Raw genomic sequence first — 20,135 nt, 5'->3', positions numbered from 1 at the left:
GGGCTCTCTTAAAAGCTAGTTTTAGGGCATGAAACATTAACATAATTAATTGTAGGGACAGTAAAAAGAACCCAATTTCTCACTATAAGGTTGATATAAAAACTGAGATCTTGAGGGAATTTCTGCTGATAATCTCTCAACAGAATGTAATCTTTTGAGATGATGCTGAGAAAAAAAAAGGCAGAGAATGAAGGGCTCAATTTGATGCTTAAACATCGTGTTGACTGCCTACTTTAGTCTGGCATTTGGGGATGTTGAGAAATCTAATTTCTTCACTACTTGGCATGATAACTTTTTTCAAAGGGTAATTGTAGTGTACATATATTAATTTTTTTCGCTTGAATTTAGTGGCTAGCCCTGAACTTGTAGTAAACATGTCCCAATTGACAAAAGTAGAAACTGCTCCTTGATAGGCTGTCAGTATGATGCCATTATAAAGAAACCTGCCCAGCAGGAAGAGGCAGCTACTCAGGCAAGGCTGCATGCCTCATTAGCTGGCCTTACCTGCTGAACATGAGAGCAAACGCAAAATCATCTCAGTTGGGACTGAGACCACCCGACTCATCTTACACACAGTATCACATAGCTACTGCTGCCTGTCACTTCTTATACCAGGGAGATGGGGCAGCCAAATATCGACTTCCAATAGCCTGAGCTATCCCAGTTCTAATAGAGCCATTTCCATAAAGGGAACATAATAATATAAGATAAATGTCAGACATCTTTTTGAGCAAAGTGGCAAAACCTTGATCTTTGTGTGATATTTTCCAAAGGCTAAGAAACTAATAATGAGATAAAAGGCAATATTTTATACTTTGTAAATTTACTTTCCTACATGAAAAGTTGGCCATAAAAAAAATAGTTTTAGCTTGTCTTATAATTATGTGTTGTGCACTATGATTTCAATTAGGGTATAAACACACGTGCACATCCATACACACACACTACGTGTTAGAAGGACTCTAAAATGTGAACAGTAACTATCTCTGCACTGTAGACTTACAGGTGATTAATGTTTTTACCTTTAAACTTTTCTTCATTTCCTAAATTTTCAAAAATGAAAATTACTTGGTCATTTAAGTAATAACCATAAAATACAGGTTACTTCTTTAAAAAAAGAAATATGTACAACTAAATTCTGCCTGGGGCATTTTTAAGAGACACAAAAGTAAAGATTAATGTGGTAACCCATGACCAAATGAAGGAAACTTGTTAGCACATATACTGAATGTGATTAAAAACTCCAGGGCAGCCTGGGTGGCTCAGCGGTTTAGCGCCGCCTTCAGTCCAGGGCCTGATCCTGGAGACCGGGATCGAGTCCCATGTTGGGCTCCCTGCATGGAGCCTGCTTCTCCCTCTGCCTGTGTCTCTGCCTCTCTCTCTCTCTCTGTGGTCTCTCATGACTAAATAAATAAAATCTTAAAAAAAAAAAAAAAAAAAAAAAACAACCTCCAAAAGCAAAGAGCAATAAAAGAAACAAACCAAATAATATATCCATTATTTTTCTTTATATAAAGTTGTCTGTCTTTCCTTTGTTTCCACTTTATTTTAAAAGGACCTGCCATGAAGAGCTGCATATTTTAAATCATTCAGCCTGTTAAACAAATCAGAGCATCTATAAGAAAAGATTTTATGATAGGGAAGGAAGTTCATAAAATCTGAGTTTGCAATCTACATCTAAAGCATAGGTAGCCTTCTACTTAGGAATACAATTTATTAAGTCAGTAGGAACACGGAATACATTTTTTTTGATGTAAACATAAGTGATAAGGAAGGAATAAAGGTCAGAACACAAAATCTACTTAATCCTAATGTACATGAAGCGTAGAACACACTGAAACCCAATCACCATGGAGAACACAGCTTTGATGGGGAAAAGGATTTCAGACTTGTGTCCTGGAGCCCAGAAACTCATCTTCCCCAGCTGCAGTGGGATCAGAATTATGGCTCCCTCTCAAATTTCTTTGTGCAGGAGGAATAAGGACTCTCTTACCCCTGATTCTAGTGCTAGCTCCTGCAGCTTGTGGCATTGGGAAAGTGTGTAGCAAGGAGGGGAACTCCAGAGTCTTTAAATCTTGGTGGAGGTAAGGACATGCTATGTCATCTCACCAAAGAGCCCCCGGGTCCCTATCTATTCCTGGATGACTTCCTCTGGGGTTGGCCCTGTCATCACCAGCATCTGAGATTTTAAAACCAGGTTACAGATCTCTCCTTTTTGCCATGTGTCAGCCTTCCTCTACTTTTCTAAATACAGAAAGCACTCCCCCCATCACCACCACCAAAAAAAGGGGAAACAAACCCAGTGCCCTTTTAGAGTTTTTGTTCGTTTGTCGGCTTTTGTTTTATTTTTTTAAATGGGGACAAGGGAGAAAAGAAATTGAAATAAGCCCCTTCCTGTTTACCTACTCTATTCTCACCCAAACAGAGTAAGAGAAGGCAGTCACCTATTTAGGGTTGGGGCTTTGGGTACATAAATAATAAGGAAAGATGTACTCTCCTTGCAGAAAAGCCCACCAACTTTAGATCATCAGCAGCATTCTATGATGTGAAGTACTGTAGACTGTAAAAACAAGAAGAGGTCAGCATATGAGAGAAACAATGAATTCGTTTCTGGGGAAAGGAAAAAGGTGTCAAGAGGAAGAAATGTGGCTGAAGATGCTTCACAAAGCACACGGCCAGTCCTGGAGGAGTGCAGCAGGCCACTGTGCTTCCTCTCTCTGGATTTCCATCTCCCAGATTCTGTGTGATAAGCCACAGTAGGGGAGGAAGGGGGAAAGCAACCCCATAGAGGCTAAGGGGAACAGAGATGATGAGAAGCTGTGGAGGAACAAGGAGTCCCTAAGCCTCTCAGTCTGCACTCTGGCGCGTCCATTCCCTGGTGGCCCTTTGTAGGTAAGGGTCATACTGAAGTGATGTAGAAAATGTCCTGTATGGGGGATCCCCGGGTGGCTCAGCGGTTTGGCGCCTGCCTTTGGCCCAGGGTGTGATCCTGAAGTCCCAGGATCGAGTCCCACGTTGGGCTCCCTGCATGGAGCCTGCTTCTCCCTCCTCCCGTGTCTCTGCCTCTTTCTCTCTCTCTATGTCTATCACAAATAAATAAAATCTTAAAAAAAAAAATGTCCTGTATGACTTTAAATTATGGCTCCTGCTAAGGACCCGCCAACTAAAGACTTGTAGTTCACATAACAATCACCAACTATGGTGTATTCTCTCCTATGAAGACCATCAACAATCTGAATATTCTGAAGAGAGAGAGAAAAAAAAAGATTATCCTCAGAATTCACACGCGTACACAATACACACACATACACACTGGTCCTAAACTGAAATGAAGGGAACGTGAAAGGTGAAACAAACAGATATGCATAAGCATACCTTTTCCTCTTATTCTTGCCTTCTGCTTTTCCTTCTTTGGCTCCTTCTCTTCATGGGAGAAAAAGGCAAGGGCAGATAGGAGACGTGCAGTGCACCGGGATGAGAGACTGGCCATGCATAAGGAAGGAGCTAGAGCTGCACTGGACAGAGGGCTATAAATGCATCCTGATGTAACTGACTTACACACTATGGAAACACACACACACACACACACACACACACACTCCAGCAGTATACTGTCACTAATGGGACCAGAGACGAAACTGCACAAAGCTGTCATCCTCTCGACTCCTTCTCTGAAGCTCTCCTCCCACCGTGTCCCTAAACACTTACAGGTCACAAGGACCATCCTGACCCACCACCCTAATCTCTCTAAAATTTTCCTTTCTTTTTTCCTTCTAACTCCCATTCGAAGCTTGCCTAACACAAAGTTTTAGGTATTATTCTTAATAGCTGATGGCAACGATTCACACCAAAGAGTGGATGAGTTTAATGGAAGGCTTGTTTCTATTTTAAAAGAAATTTAAAATGGAAGCGCAGGAGCTGCTATGCATATCTGAACTGGGTCTTCAAGATGCCCAACCTACCCCAGGTCACAACAGTTCCTAATTAAATGTTCTTCTGATTTCACATCCAAGAGAACAGAGAGCCCTTGCTATTCTTCTGCCTCACTCACAAGAACTTCTGCTTCCTCAAAAAAAAAAAAAAAAAAAAAAAAAACCACAGAGAGAGGGAAGAAAGGGAATGCAGGAAAGGAGAGAAAATCTTCATATTCTCTGTCTTCATAATCCAATAAAGAGGGTGCAGACACGACACTTCCCACTGCAGCTTGGAGAGGCTAAGTATTTTGGCCACACTCACACACACACCTTATGGATACATGCCAAATACATATGCAACGTACCAAATCATGCAACTAATTTCACAAAATATGCTCTTTATGAGGTAAATGCTGGTACATTCATGAGGGAGTGAATGTCTTATGTTAAATTGCCTTTGAAACTATCAGGTTCACTTTGTTTGGGGGTACCATTTCTTAAAATCTCCCCACTTGATTTGCCAGTCCAGTCAGCTATCTATCTACAAGAAGGCCCCCCACTCATAAATGAGAATGAGATCACTGTCCCAATGAAAAAAGGTAAAACCTCAAAGCACCTTACCCCAACTAAGGCTCAATCTTACCCTTCAACTTATTAATTCTCAGAACTACATTTTCCTCCAGATTCCATGAAATCGAGGCTACCTCTTCAGGAGGCATCAAAAATTTGGCGAGCCAAGCTTATGCCAACTAGCAGATACAGCTTTCAATCAGCCACCTGAATTATTTTGGGAGGCTGGAGGCATCACCATTTCCAAAAGCCATAGTGCCAAGTCAACAGAAAGATTACAGGCAGTCTGAATCAAGCTCTTAGACTATGGGCTTCAGGTTTTCTTTAAAGCTGCTTATGAAAGAAGTGAGTGAAACTTTGATATTTACGTCAAGTCACGACCAAGGGGTAGGTTTGCAAAATCAATTGTGTAGCTTTATACTCACTGCACATTTACCACATATGTCCTTTATTACACAGTGGAAAACCATTAAATGCACAGTAGTTTTGCCAAGTGGCATTATGCATTTAACAGCTTTATTCGTTTAACAGCTCCAACTCTCATTATATTTTGCCATGTGGTACATGGGATTTTATGCATTTAACAGTTTAAGAAGGCTCTATGGTGTTTTCTTTTCATGTATTTCATACGATGGTTGGACATCGTATCTTAGCAAACTGTATTTCAATGATTTCATTGATGAGCGAAGAGTAAGAATAACCAGGAAAAATTACTACACTGAAAGGGAGACGAATATTCCAATTTTCTTCAAAATTCCTTGATATTCTACTCCTTTCTGTTTATCAACATCTGAAAAATAAGTAAGGTTCCTGCAAAACTATCGGTAAAAAAGGCTATTCCCAAAACAATGTAATTAGTCTAAAAACAATATTTAGCTATCTACCATTTTTAAAATGATAATTTAATTTTCATTGAAAACCCTTCGTGCTTAATAGAAATACAATATTCAGTAACTCCCTTTCTTTTCAGCACACAACAGAAGATCTGTTAAGGAGATGCTGGACCATTTTACCATTTACATATGTGGGATGGAAACATTTGTCATGCAAGGCCACAGAGGAAATCAAGCTCCGAATCAAAGGACTCTCAAAATTATGCTTCAGCTAACTTTTGTTTCCTCCACCCTGCACTGGATAATTATTCATCCTAGGGATAAATAAGTCAGCACCTCAACCTAACGCATTCTAGGATAGGGTAGTAGTTATCCCTTTAAACGAATTGAGACAGATAGTGGCTCCCATCAACTGTTGCTGCTTTCAGAAATAAAAAACCGAAGCATCTGCTTACCCTTTTCCCTGGAGCATTCCATTCCCCACAATCCCGGCACTGAGAAACTGTACTGGATAAGCTTCTATGTTTTTCTGTTATCAATTTTAGCACTCATTCTGGGACCCCCTCCCCCACATGTATTTTCTCCTGGAAAAAACAACTGTATTTTACACATAAAAGAAACACCTGACATGGCAAGGTGTCTCTGGGGCTGGTGAAAAGAGGTTATTATAACAAAGTCAGCAGTTCCCCTGGTGGGAATATGAGAGGGGATAAGACAAGATTCCAACTGGGTCTCAGGAAGATGCTATTTTGTACATGCTAAGTTTTGCTCAAATATGAAAAAGAGAGAGGGGGAAAGAAAGAAAGGGGATACATAGCAGTGCTTAGAATTATGAGAGAAACCATTCAAGGCTGATTCCTTCTAGAAAAAAAAAATCCCTAAAAGAAAAAAAATCTGGGTTTCAACTTAGTCTGTATTTTGAACTCCAATGGGAATAAAAGCAAACCGTAGAGCAAAAGGCAGAACACGACAGGTTCCCTAGGGATTATTATTGTTATTATTATTATAGGAACAGATGTATTTTTATTGGTGGGAGGAGGAGAATGGTCTAATTCCAGCCCTCGCTTTCGCTCTTTTAAAAAACCACTCACCTGACTTTTATTTGCAGCCACTTTGGCAAACAGGGCTTGAGACACCTTGGCCCTTTTCATCTCCTGTTGGATCTCATCATAAATGGCAGCTGTGATGTTGACGTTGGCGCCGTCCACCTTAATGGGGAGGTCTGTTGTCGGTGTCGAGGTTTTGGCCTACCAAGAGACCATGAAAATAATAATTTAAAAAGTGCTGCATTCAGCCCAGCCATCTGTGCAGAAATTATCAAAGGATTTCAGTCAGCTGATGCCAAACTGCATTAGCTACAAAGGGACACTTCCTGTCCATTATTCTAATCGGGTTAATTGTGATTGGAAATAATTGCAGTGCATTCCTATAGGACATGCAGAGTCCTGTCAACCCTGTGTGCTTTTCTTCACAGTATCCTAGACAGTTCACAGGTAGGATGGCAACTCTAGGCACCAAACTGTAAGAGATCACCTAACTGTAAAACAAGCATGCAGAACACACAGTTACCTTTTTCTTTCTAAAAATGGCACACCTTGGAGGAAGAGCCAATTCTTCCAGAAAAAATGAGTAAATGGGTAGAGGTCTCTAAATAATAAATTATTACTCAATTTAATGCACTCCCCTGAGTCTCTCTCATTCTTTATTAAAGCTTTACATATGTCATTTGAGTATGTATGGTTTCCCATCATTATCATCATTATGCTACCCAGACAGTCACCTAATTTCACCTAGGAAATCAGTGGAAATGAAACAAAATTTCATTTCATAAAACTAGGCTTCAGAATGCCTTTGATGTGCCGTTTTCATTTCCTTAAACTCATATTGTGGTTTTATGTATTCTGCTGTGCTCGTTTTAATTGAATGATTTCCCATCAGCTTCAGAGACAAATGAAGGACAATATAGAAGGTGTCTGTACTTCTTGGGTTAAGATAAACCCAAAAACACTTGCATCTCCAGGATCCAAAAGACTCTCAGCAGCATTTACTCTGGTGGGAAGTCTTCTCAGAGCCCCTGGCAGCAGGACTCCAGGAGAAGCCACCGATTTTTGGTTCCTGAGCACCTGGCTGATTTGAACTAAACTGGGTATTTTCTGGTCTCCACTTACCCTAGAATCCCAAACCAAGGCAGTGGTCACCAAATCATTACTTTCCTTCTACGGATGCCCTGAATCAAGCAGCATTCAGACTTGGAGAAAGACAGCATGTAGTCTGGGCACTGGGATCATGCTCAGTAGCATCCTGAAGCTGGCATTAACATCGAAAGTTTCTATGAAGGCTTTAATTCCTAAGAGTGCTCACTGACTTTTACATTCTCCTCTCTCCATGTCTCCCACTATTTTCTAATTACTAAAAAATAATAATTACTACAATGTATGCAGTATACTTTTTTATTTGCCAGGCACTCCAGTGTTTTACTTTTGTTATTTAATTCTTCGAGGAACCCAATAAATCAGACTTTATTATTTTCATTTTACTGAAGAAGACAACTGAAAAGAGGATACTTAACTTGCTGGAAGAACATGCAGCAGCAGGTGAAGGAACCATGATCTGAACTCAAGTGTTTCCAGCCCCAGAGCATTGGGTTTGGGGCACTGTGCTAACCTACCTCCAAAATCTCTACTTTAGGCTGGGTGCTGTTTTTACAAGTACCTTCTTGCCTTCTAGTTTGGGGTCTTCCCATAATAATTCAATTTTCTTTCTTTTTCTTTCTTTCCTTCCTTCCTTCCTTCTTTCCTTTCTTTCTTTCTTTCTTGAAACTCCTTTTTCTTCTCAAAATTTCTAGTTAATCCACAGTGCTTTTTCTGGTAAGTGCATATTTTAGCATATCACTTCTGCCTTTCTCAATTGAAATTTCTTCATTAGCCTCATTGACTGTCTCATCTTATTTGACTAGCCAAATCTTCTCTAGATCCCCCAGGGCTAAAACAAAACCCCTCAGGGCACCATTATATATGGTCAGGAGCCCACGCCTTGTGACTGAAACAACCAGAGTTCAAATCCTAGCTTTATCACTCAGTTGTGCGAACCCACACAAATTATTTAACTCACTAAAAACCCATTTTCCTATCTATAAAATGGGAATAACAACACAAAATGGTGATGATTGAATTCATGCAAAATGCTTACAATACCTGATACATAGTAAGTGCTCAATAAATTATCATTCTTATCTTTACACTGTTGTTTTATTGTTATTAAGTACATCAAGAAATGCTGGCCAACTCAAAGAATATGAGAAGGGACTCTGAAGGTTTAATATAACATTTTAAATTTCTTCCATTTGTTTTGAACCAATAATAAATTGTTGATGGGGTCTGGGAAATATTCTCTAACCAACAGGAGGCTGCCTGGGTGTTCTAGAATGCTTACTCCAACTAAAAGCCTTATCAGTGGGTACTCCTCTAACATTTGTTCTCACAATGAAAGCTTTACTAAAGATCTTTACTACTAAGATACGTATGTAAAGAAGTTTGAGTCATAGATAATCCGAAAATGCTTTTAAAACTTTAATAGCTTCCTTTCCTCAATGTTTAACTAAGAGAAAAAGAAAGTTCCAGACGATGTACACATGCCACTTCCATGACTGTATTCTCAAATATATTTTGAGAAAAGGATTTTTTATTTATTTTCAGAAATCTCAAAATTGTGAAATTAAATGATCAATTTCCCTGTTATTCTTGTCCATAAAGGGCACTTCTCCCTAGGAATTTTCTAGATGAGATTTTTTTTTGCTATTCCATAAAGCAAAATACTGACTCTGATTGTTTTCCCTGGTAAATTAGTCTGGCTCTGAAAGCTATCATGTCTTGAAAAAAGGTGTCTAAGAAATAATCACACTAGAAAAATATTACAAAGAAGCAGAAAATTCACCACCCAGACTTGAGTTATTTTCTAACAAGCAAAAGTGACTTTCTGAGAAGAGTTGGTTAAACAGCCATGAAGCATGGCTGGACTCTGTAATGATTTAATGGGCTTCAAAAGTGGCAAAAATATTGGTGAATTTAATAGAAGTAAATATTAGTGCAAATTAACAACTTGTCCAGCTCAATAGCTCAATATGTATGCCTCAAGATTTTTAAAAAAATAAATAAAAAGAAAAAAGCTTGGTTACACTCATCCAAAGTAAGCAGTCAAGAGACTTATTTTTGGTTTAACAGTAACTAAAACCCATAATTCACCAAAGACTAGAGTGTAAGTATCACAATTTGGCACTGCATGACAGAAAATGATCTTCAATTAAAAATCTACTGCAGAGCAAAAAAAGAAAAAGAAAAAGAAAAAAGTTATGGTGTATGAAAAAAATGGATATACTTGAAAAAGCTCAAATATTTCTACTAGAATAAAATTCTGATTCTATGTTTAATCAGTTCCTTGGAAGTTACCAGAAAACACTCATAATACCAAAATCATATCTATGCAAAAAAACAAAAACAAAAACAAAAAACAACAAAAAAATTCAACAGAACCCTTTGATTTCAAAGTACCTATTTTTTGAAATCATACAAATGTGTACCTTATTAAATAATTGTTTTGAGACATAACTTGCAGCCATCCTAGCAAAAGTGAATGAGATGGCTTTATCATAAATCTACTGACTAGTAAAAGTTTGGGGGAAATCGAAAGTAGGCTACAAATGAATGGGCTCAGATGTGAACTAGAAAAGTCGCTTAGCTGACTCGAGAGCTTGACCCTTTAGTTAGGACCTCTGAAGCACATGGCATCACTAGATGTACGCATTGCAGGAAGACCAGATCCGAATGCTTTTAAAGAGTGGAAAAAGGAGGGAAGGAAAGCTGAGTCATCGTGTTCTGCAGGAAGGATCACCCTAGGAAGGAAAATCATTAAGGCCTACTTTCCACGTCTGTGTTCTGAAGGATCGTTGAATGATCTCCCGAACAAATCTCATCCAGCCACTGCATGTGAATGCTTCTACCATGCACAGATTTCTTCCCCATTTTGTCTTTTTCAGATTGCATAAAGAAGAGCTTGGATTACTCTATTTGTCCCCTGCCCCCAACCCTCACCCAGTATCCAAATAAATAAACAGTTTAAGGAAAAGCAGTGTTCTTGCTATGCAAACTCAGTTTCAACTCAAATCCCCCGACCCTGTCTTAGATAACTAAGCAGATGTGTGTAAACATTCTAGGGCCTATCCATCCACCCACTCCTGCCCTTTCTATGAGAAAAAATGGTATTTTTCTAAAGGGACAGAAATACCGTATGACACAGTAAAGGATAACCACTATTACACGGTCAGAGCTTTACATTCTCTGACCAATATGATCAGTGAATAAAGGAATCCTTGAGTTACATCTCTTAGTTTTTGAGAGAAATACAGTATCAATAAAGGCAAGAGGTTTCCAAGGCCAAGAGTGAAAAGTCAGTGGAGCAAATATCTCACCTGAGGGGTTCGGGAGGAGCTGGGACTGCTAGAGGCTGACGAGACCATGCTCACATTGGGGTTCATGCTCCGCTCTCTCTCGTCCTGGTATATGCGATCCCGCTCCACTTCTGGCAGATTGAGGAAATTCTGCATGGCCCTCAGGTTTACTAAAAGAGACTGAGAGGCTGTCCGAGGGTCTTCTTCCTTACGCAAAATCTCAGACAACAATCCCTGATTAAATGGAAAAAAAAAACAAGAAAAAAACAAAAACAGGCCAAGTCATATCTGCAGGTATGTCTATGGTTTCCATCATCTCTCCCCCTCCCCCTTTGTTTAGTGTACCAGCTGGCTGTGATGTCAAGAACCTCAGTCTAATTGCTGAGGGTTCTCCAGCAGGAAGATTTTGTGGGAATGTGCTTGCCTTCCAGGGCTGTGCCTTATTCTGGACTGTTCTATTCTGACACTTTATCATCACTGTAATAATCGTCAGCATACAGAGATGCCAGCTAGCAAGGTAGGCGCTCGGAAGGCTTGTGAAACTGCAGTTACCACCAGGTGCCTCCTACAAGTATTTCAGGAACTGTTAGAACTCTCTCTGCTTGAAACTGGGAACACTTGGCAGTCCTGCTCAGCTTTACAAATCTGCCAAGTTTGGTAAATTTAGTTCCGACATTTAAACAGCATGGGAGATTTACATCGACTTAAAAAAAAAGTTTGGCTGAATTTCTGTGTGACCGGCCACTGTTTTCAATATAGATGTTTCTCATGGTTAAAAAAAAAAAAAAAAAAAAAGGGGGGGGGCAGGGAGAAAGACACAAAGCAAATGGCTATAACTTGTGTTAACCCTCTGATGGCTTCTCAATCCACATACATAATTGGTATCCTTGTATATGGTCCTGAGGGCACCCAAACCTTTTTTCTGAGATGCCCTTCTGGTGGAAGCTCTAATCCTACCATTAAAAGCAATGGAAATAGAGTCACATCTGGTGAGTGATCAGAGCACACATCAGAGAATGCCATGTATAGGCTCAGATAATTTTTGAATATGTGACTCATCCATATAGAAAGCTTTAAATAGGAAGTTAGTGTTTTCATGTGCTCTGATGGTAGAGAACTCACAAGGAAAAGGAAAATGTTGACAAGTCTAGAGAAAAGTAGTATCTACTCAAGAAAAGGGCTGGAACACATAAGTACTTTGGGTAAAAGCTAAACCACTTCAATTCTGCACTCTTGTTAGATTATCACACAGAGACATCACTTTACACTTCTGACTCAGGGCATCTCTTCTCAGGGTAGTATGAAACCAGAGTCTGGGATTATCATCTAGGAAGAGCTAATTCTAGCTCTGTTAACCTCTGTGTCTTAGAATACCTAGGGCAACCCAAAATGGTAAAAAGTAGATGCCAAAGACATTTCCACTGAGGGGAATATTAATGCAAAGAACACACTCAGATTTGTTAAATATAACTTAAATATAAAGAGGTGTTGGATGGAAGAAGAATACACAGTCTCTGGTTGGCCAGAAATCTTCAGGGTAAGGTAGGCAATTTAAAAAAATAAGTAATTACATTATAATGTAGTGAAGCAAATGTCACAAGAATGTGCATCACACAACTATCAGCACTCCAAGGAGGTAATCACCACTTAAAATATCAGATAAGGGGATCCCTAGGTGGTTCAGTGGTTTAGCGCCTGCCTTCGGCCCGGCGCATGATCCTGGAGTCCCGGGATCGAGTCCCACATCAGGTTCCCTGCATGGAGCCTGCTTCTCCCTCTGCCTGTGTCTCTGCCTCTCTCTGTCTGTGTCTTTCATGAATAAATAAATAAAATCTTAAAATAAAATAAAATATCACATAAGACAATTTATAAGAAATCTACGAGTAGTATGCCACATGATAGTTCTGCAACATGGGTGTCATGCTGCTTGGATTAGAGAAGTCTTTGCAAATAAGAATAAAACATGCCATACAATGAAGCTAAAAGAAATGCTAGTAAGTGTCTGTGTGCACGCATGCCCAAAGAAAGAAAACAGTAGAACATGTATGTGAAAATACTATCTTGGTAAAATGAATGTAAGAAAATCCAGATTTCTTATCAGGCTTTTAGAAGCAAGAGACATTTGTCTTCCAGAAAATGTTATACAATCTACGTACAGATTCTCTTTTTGAAATTAAAAGTCAGTTCTGCCTTAAGTTATCCTACTTTCCACTTGCATTAAGCAACTTGAAATGTTAATAAGGAATTTGTCCTAAAATCTCCAAATTAATATGTATTAAAAGCAAGATGGAAGTGGATTTAAAATCAATACCAATAAGACACTAAGAGTGATGTTTCCTGAGCTTTCTTTAATAACAAATTCTGCACATACGGGATAAGGTGGTTCCCCCCACACACACCCCTTCTCTCCTTTCTTCTCTCTAGCATAAGCAACTTTAGCATTTTAATAACTCTCAGACTACCAAATTTGGAGGGATTTTAGGGTCTGCATGGATATATTCTTTATGCTGGCTACTATAATTATACTTACAGTATCTCAAAGGCAAAATTACTAAAAGTATTCTTCTGTGAAATTATTTTTCCAAGTGAAGTACATTATAGTAAGGATCTTACATGCAAAAATAGTGTAAGGATCTTACATAACAAAAACTATTGTTCTAATGGACCAGGTTCAAAATAGTAAGTTGTTCATTCCTAATCAATAAAAAAAAAATTCTTCCAAAGCATAGAGGTCTTTTACTTATCTCTTGTTTGGCTTGGTTGACTTTATTTTTTCCCCACACAGAAATTGTGGAGTTCCTTCCCCTACGTTTTTCACATGTTGGACAAACTTATAGGGAAATGAACCCACCTCTAAGAAAAATCAAGACAAAGCATCTTTGTAAATGACTGCTCATCAGCATCATTTCTGAAGTGAATGAGACACAATGTTTGTATTTTAAGGGGCTGGTGAAATATACTATTGCTTCTGTTTCATTTGCCTAAGTGAAGATAAAGTCTCAAACCAACAAGGTGGCCAGTGCTGCCTCCACATATTGCCCCAGAGAATGAGAACACTGTTCTCAATTATTTACTTAAAAGTCTCATCTGTGTAGCCATAGTCCCAAAGCAGATTCTTTTTACCTCAGACATTTTCAATAACAAGTGGCTAACTGGTGAGCACAAAAAGAGTTTTAGCTGTTTTGTTGAGTCTTTTTCATTTTGGTTATTTATGTGCTCTTCACTATTTAAACTGGAATTTTTAAAAATATGGTCCAAATTCCGCAGGCTCTTAAATGTAGAGTGAATTTATTCAGTTAGCTGAAAATCTCTTGGGGGAAAAAAAATCAGAAGAAAACCTATGGCATAATTTACACGACAGACCACCTTATCTAATTATCAAGATAAGTAAATGTTTATCGTATTGAAACTGTCTTGAATAGAATATAAATTAATAATTTATCTCACATAAATATTTCTAAAGCCCTTGCCACTATGTTGTCTGGCATTTTAATTATCAGCCAGCCAGGCAGGAGGTGTCACTTGAACATTCCCATTATGCAGCCCGAGATACAGAGAATGTGCCATGGCACCTGGGCACTGAAAAAAAGAAAAGTACTTTTATGAATAGAAAGGTCATGAATATTGAGAACGTGAAAATTGAGGGAAATTAATAAATTAACCAGGATATTGCTTATTAAACTTTCATATCAGTAATCATATTAAAACATATTGCAAGTATTGAGTAAAGTGGTCATTAAGAATTTTCCTCATTGTAGGCAACAGAGCCTTCTCAAGGGAAGGATTATAACTATTCCCAGCACGGTGTTAGCTGAGGTTATGTAAGACCAGGAAACATGTTGACTGAAAAGGAATAGAGGGAACATCTGCACAGGGAAGAAAGACACCTTGCACAATAGCTCTTGGGTTATAAGCCACTGAAAAAAGAACAGAGTCAGGCAAAAAGAACCTCAAATTGGCCTTCTCCTTAGCCTTTTAATGGGGTATTTTGCAAGCTTTATATTATTTCCAGTACCCACAGAGAATATATAACATTGGCAGAAAATTCAATAAAAACAAAATAATTAAAAGCACAAGAGATAATATAATGCCATCTAGCTTGGTTGCTAATATAGGCTATCTCCACAAACAAAACAAAGAATTCAGGCTAATTTTTAAAATGAAAAATTAATGTACTTATTCTATCTAATATTTTAAATATTTCTTTGGGACAAACGAAATGACTATAGTTTCTGAATCTGCAATTTCTGATGAGCTTTCTTGTTTACATTATTACAACTTCCATACTTCTTCAACAATTTATATAGTTTGCCCCAAGAAATGCTTTGGGAAACATTACCATGACTGGCTCTATAAAATTTAGTTCTAACTTTCTGCACTAGCCTTTGAGGCCTTGTCTGAGACGGATGAGAAATTGTTTATGATGGGCCCCTTAATTCCTTAATAGAGCAAGAAGAGAAAAAGAACCTGGACTAGATTCTAGGAACACTGAGCCCGAGCCCCTCAGACCTTCTCAAGGCTTGACAGCAACAGTGGAGGTCACTACTGTCTAGATTTTAACAGACATTCATTCTTCACATCTCCCAGACTTTTGGTAATTCTGTAGGCAATATCTCCCACAGATTACCTAGGGAACCCCCCAAACTCAATGCACCTATTACCAAAAAATGAAAGAAAAGCCTATTAATTCATTTCTTAGTTATGAGGTGGTATGAAGTTCAGAAAGGGATGAAAATATTAAGACGACACAGATTCTGCTGCCAAGGAGTTCACTATATGATGGTTTATAGAAACACAATGTAAAAGATGACAAGTGTCACAAATTCCAGATAGAATGAATTGCAAGCTGCAGGACTCAGGGAAAACATTTTGGAAAAAGTAGGACTTGACTTGGCTGAGATCTGAAATACACATAGTACATGGATATAGAGATAATGATGAGACTGGCCAAGGGGGGATAGGCAAGTGAGGGATTGGCCAGCATTAAAACATTGTTAGAAAAAGAAAGAGCATGATTTATCCAGGATGCTAAGAGACGTTTCTGTTTCTTTAAAAGCTTAAAAAAAAGGTGCAAAAACTGATAAAGCAGAAGACATTTTGAAGTAAAAAATACTTCAGGCCACATTAATATAATTCTGAACTACTGGAGTATATACAAAATAACCAGCAAACATTACCCCCCAAAATGAAGTGATATTAGATAATCTGTTCAGCCTTTTTGTCACCTGCAACAAATTAGGCTTTCAATATGCAAAACATCTTCCTTCCAGAAAAACAAATGATCATGATTCCATTTAATTGTAATTTAATGAGGCATAATTTATTTTTTAAAGTGATATACACCAGGTGTGTACTGAGGAAACTGGCCCAGCAAACCCCAGTGCTCCCTCTTGGAAAAAGCCTCAAGCTAGCTGGAGACTGTTTTCATTTCTGTAAATTACATTTCTGTTTGTGGCAGTTGAAGTGGGAGGTATAAAGGGTAACTTGCAATGTTCATATATTTATTGTAACATATACCTTTGAAGTAACCCAACCAAAAAATACTCATTTATCATACAAGCAAATAGTTTGAAAGTGTTGAGTTCCAGTCTGAGCAAAGATAGATTTTTGAGAACATAAACCCTGTCCCCTAATAATGTATTTTACTTATTGTTGGATATATTAACAAAGCATGTAAGCTATTTAATGATGATCTTCAGAAATCAATTTACAACTCTTAAAGGATGTATGAGTTGAAACATATGTATTACGTGGTAATGAGTCTGAAAGTATAATTAGTTCATATTTATATATTGCTTTAAACAAATGATGTCATAACCAATCAGCAAGGTTCAAAGACACATATATGTCCCCCATTTTACAGATTAAAATTATAGAGGATGGAAGGTAGAAGGGGCCTTATCACGTATCAGCCAACACTTCATCCTGCTGAGCACGATCTATCACATACTTTCCTTGAAATACAAACAAAAAACAAAAAAACTCTAGTACCCTCCAAATATACTCTTCACATCTTACTCTTCGTGTCTTCACTCTTCACATTTGCATGCTTATTTTGTTAGCCTTACTTTTCACACAATTCTGAAATGTCTGGTTTCAGCTGATGTGAAAGCCAAAAATTGGTATTCTTTTGTGAAAACCAGGTAGTACCAAATTCCTAGCCTAATCATACAAAGTGAGCTCTTATATCTCAGTGGTTAATGCAGTTATCGAAGCTGTGAAATCAACTGTGTGGCTACAGAAAGTACTGACATCCCAGCATCTGAAAGCTGACCTAACAGTACTGGCTCTTTCCTAATCTCCAATCTCATTTCCTTTTAGGTGCTCCTGAGAGGCATTTTCCCCTCTGCTCACAAATATAAACAGGTTTCCCTGGGTTCCATATTCATAATCTACACCCCCACTATGAACCTGAATGCTGAAATTCATTTGTGTAATGCTAAAAATACTCACCCCCCTCTTCACCCCCCAGAGTACTGCTTAGCCATGAAGCCAGAGTACTTAGGCTGATTTGAATAAAAGGTATACAGGGCACAACAATGACAATTTGATTTTTATTATTAAAAATGATGTGTTAAATCCTCAAAGAAAATGTCGTTATTGCATTAGTTTAATAAAACCTCTCTTTATTACAATATTTCTTTATTAGGAAAGACAGCCTATGCATGTAGCATTTTTGTAGGATGGGGGTGGATAGAATTGAGCATCTACAGGGAATTAATGTACTCTGCAAATATAAGTGCATATACAAAAGTAACATTTGCAGACAAATGTTGTTTCTGTAGAAATGTATTCTGTAATGCACTAAAATGTGTGTGTGTGTGTGTGTGTATATATATATACATTATATATATATATGTATATATACTGCAGTTGGCAATAGTTTCTCCCTCCTCTGAACTGATATGGCACTAGTTCTATCTCCCATTTATGACACTTAACCATCCTCTACATTGTGCTACTATAAAACCTCTTCTTCCTATCATACAGTAAATTCCTTTGGAGCAGAATCTGTATACTTTGTGCTTAGTGGTCAGTTGCAAATATACAGGCTCTCAGAATGTATCAAATGCATTTTTTTCATTTTTCTGAACACCCAGCAACAGGCCCTGATACACCACATATGAAACTCAAGATCTTTTCATTCAAACTATTATAAACACAAAGATAATGGAAATCAAAATGGTGGGCCATGCAGACTCTAGAACAGATATTTCATGTACCCCAAATCTGCAATTTATTAATTGAAATACTTCCCTCAAAGACAGCCTTCTTTCAAATGTACATAATAAAACTTCACTTGTGCCATCTGACATATCAGAATACAGTAAGCATGCAATACAAAGTGAAGGGGTCCAACAAAAACATTCTTGACACCAAAACCATCCCTCTTAACTGCTTTCCCCTTGTCCAAGCCACTCTTGAGCACATACAATGGGGAACTTAGCAACTTTATTATTTTTATCTACCTACTTAATGCAAAGATAGATGCAATTAGATATGCAGTTTTTTCTCCTTTTTATCCCTTCCCTTTATGTCTTTAGAAAGTCTTAGGTACTGGAATGGGGAGCTATGCACAATCTAAGTCAAAAGTTTTAAACATATTAGTACCCAAAGCAAAAGCAAATAGAGAATTGAACAGGTTCCCTTTGGAAACATTTGCCAGTGGTGTTCTCAGCTCTGGGCACATACGTGGTTTCTACTAACACCTCAAGTACCTGGCACATGACTGCTGCATTCACAAAGTTCTGGGCCCCTGGTTATTTCTAGTTTCTATGTGTATTGTGTGAAACAACTGTTGGCAAACTGCCCCCCAAATTTACTAGCTTTGGCTACTTTGTCAAAACATTGGCAAAAATAGCACTTTCCAAAAACAAAACAAAACAAACCAAAAACATACATTTAGTGAATATTTATATCTCAAATGTATCAAATGCATTTAGATATAAAAAAAGTAAAGTAGTCTGGTAACATATGAGTTGACTTTGTCCTAAAACAGTTAAAAAAACATTATTTTTTTCCTACTGAAATATTTCTACATTAACTTCAATCACCTCTAAGGTCAAGAACATCTTTTCTCATACAGTACATGCAACACATAGTACTTATTATACCACAATGGGATTACTGGTTTGAAAGCCTGTTTATCCCTTGTACCTACTTAAAGAAGGGATTGTGTCTTCCATCGTCTGCTCTATGATAACAAAAGTAATTGAGACTAAAGTGGTTGTGAATGTGAGTTCTGAAATCAAAATTGCTGGGTTCCAAATTGGGCTTCAATTGGATAAAGATTAATTAATCTCCCTATGGCACAGTTTTCTCACCTGTAAAACTGACTTAGTAAGTATATACTTCTCACACAGGATTCCCCAGAGCTTGTAACTGTACCTAATACATGTGTTCAATAAATGTTGTTAGCTTTCATTATAATGCCGACCATAGTCTCTGAATGCTTAAAAAATATTAGTTAAGTGAATGAATTAATAAATACAGAACTAATACCAAAGTACAATTCTTTTATTTTTTTAATTTTTTTTTAAATTTTTTAATTTATTTATGATAGCCACAGAGAGAGAGAGAGAGAGAGAGGCAGAGACACAGGCAGAGGGAGAAGCAGGCCCCATGCACTGGGAGCCCGACGTGGGATTCGATCCTGGGTCTCCAGGATTGCGCCCTGGGCCAAAGGCAGGCGCCAAACCGCTGCGCCACCCAGGGATCCCCAAAGTACAATTCTTATTTTAAATTTGTAGTTTCAAATTTTCAAGGCCCTCCACTTATAATTTGCTAAACATCTTCCCATACAGAAGGCAGAAAATGTAAAGAATACATTTTAGGAAGCGGAGTAACTAAAATTATTTGGGATAGAGGACAATGTAAAGAAAAATTTAATTAATTATGTTAAGTGGAATGACCATATGGATATCCAGCATGTCACTAAACCAAGATATTCAAAAGTAAACTTTTCTTCCCTAAGTAACTCTGTAGTCATTAAAAAAAAAAGCCTTAATTTGCATTCTTATTTAAATATGGGTCAGAATTCTTAGCACATGGTAGAAGTATTTCAGTACATCGTAACTATTTTTTTAATAATGAAATGCAATTAAATAGACTGGAAATTACCAGAGTACTTCATACATGGTATAAGTATTACTTGATGAAGACTTTTTTTTCTACCTTTCATGAAGGACCATAGAAATATATGGATAGATAAAAGTACTGTGGAAATGAGATGGAGGGCAGCCCAGTGGCTCAGCAGTTTAGCGCTGCCTTCAGCCCAGGGCCTGATTCTGGAGACCCGGGATTGAGTCCCACGTAGGCTCCCTGCATGGAGCCTGCTTCTCCCTCTGCCTGTGTCTCTGCTTCCCTCTCTCTCTC

The 20,135-nt window shown here is 38.0% G+C and overlaps 1 protein-coding gene across 5 annotated transcripts in view; it reads right to left on the bottom strand.

Moving 5' to 3' along the window:
* SATB2 (SATB homeobox 2) overlaps positions 1-20,135 on the bottom strand; it is a 288,389-nt gene that overhangs the window by 46,599 nt on the left and 221,655 nt on the right. For all 5 annotated transcript variants that reach the window (XM_072813436.1, XM_072813439.1, XM_072813437.1 and 2 more), the window contains 2 exons: positions 10,782-10,994; positions 6,409-6,564 (listed from right to left, as the gene is read on the bottom strand). In XM_072813436.1, the coding sequence (XP_072669537.1) occupies positions 6,409-6,564; positions 10,782-10,994 (369 nt within the window). The remainder of the gene's footprint in view (positions 1-6,408; positions 6,565-10,781; positions 10,995-20,135) is intronic.

This window comes from Canis lupus, chromosome 36 (assembly GCF_048164855.1).
Source record: "Canis lupus baileyi chromosome 36, mCanLup2.hap1, whole genome shotgun sequence".
NCBI classification, from domain to species: Eukaryota; Metazoa; Chordata; class Mammalia; order Carnivora; family Canidae; genus Canis; species Canis lupus.
This window is presented reverse-complemented; position numbering and strand designations above follow the sequence as displayed.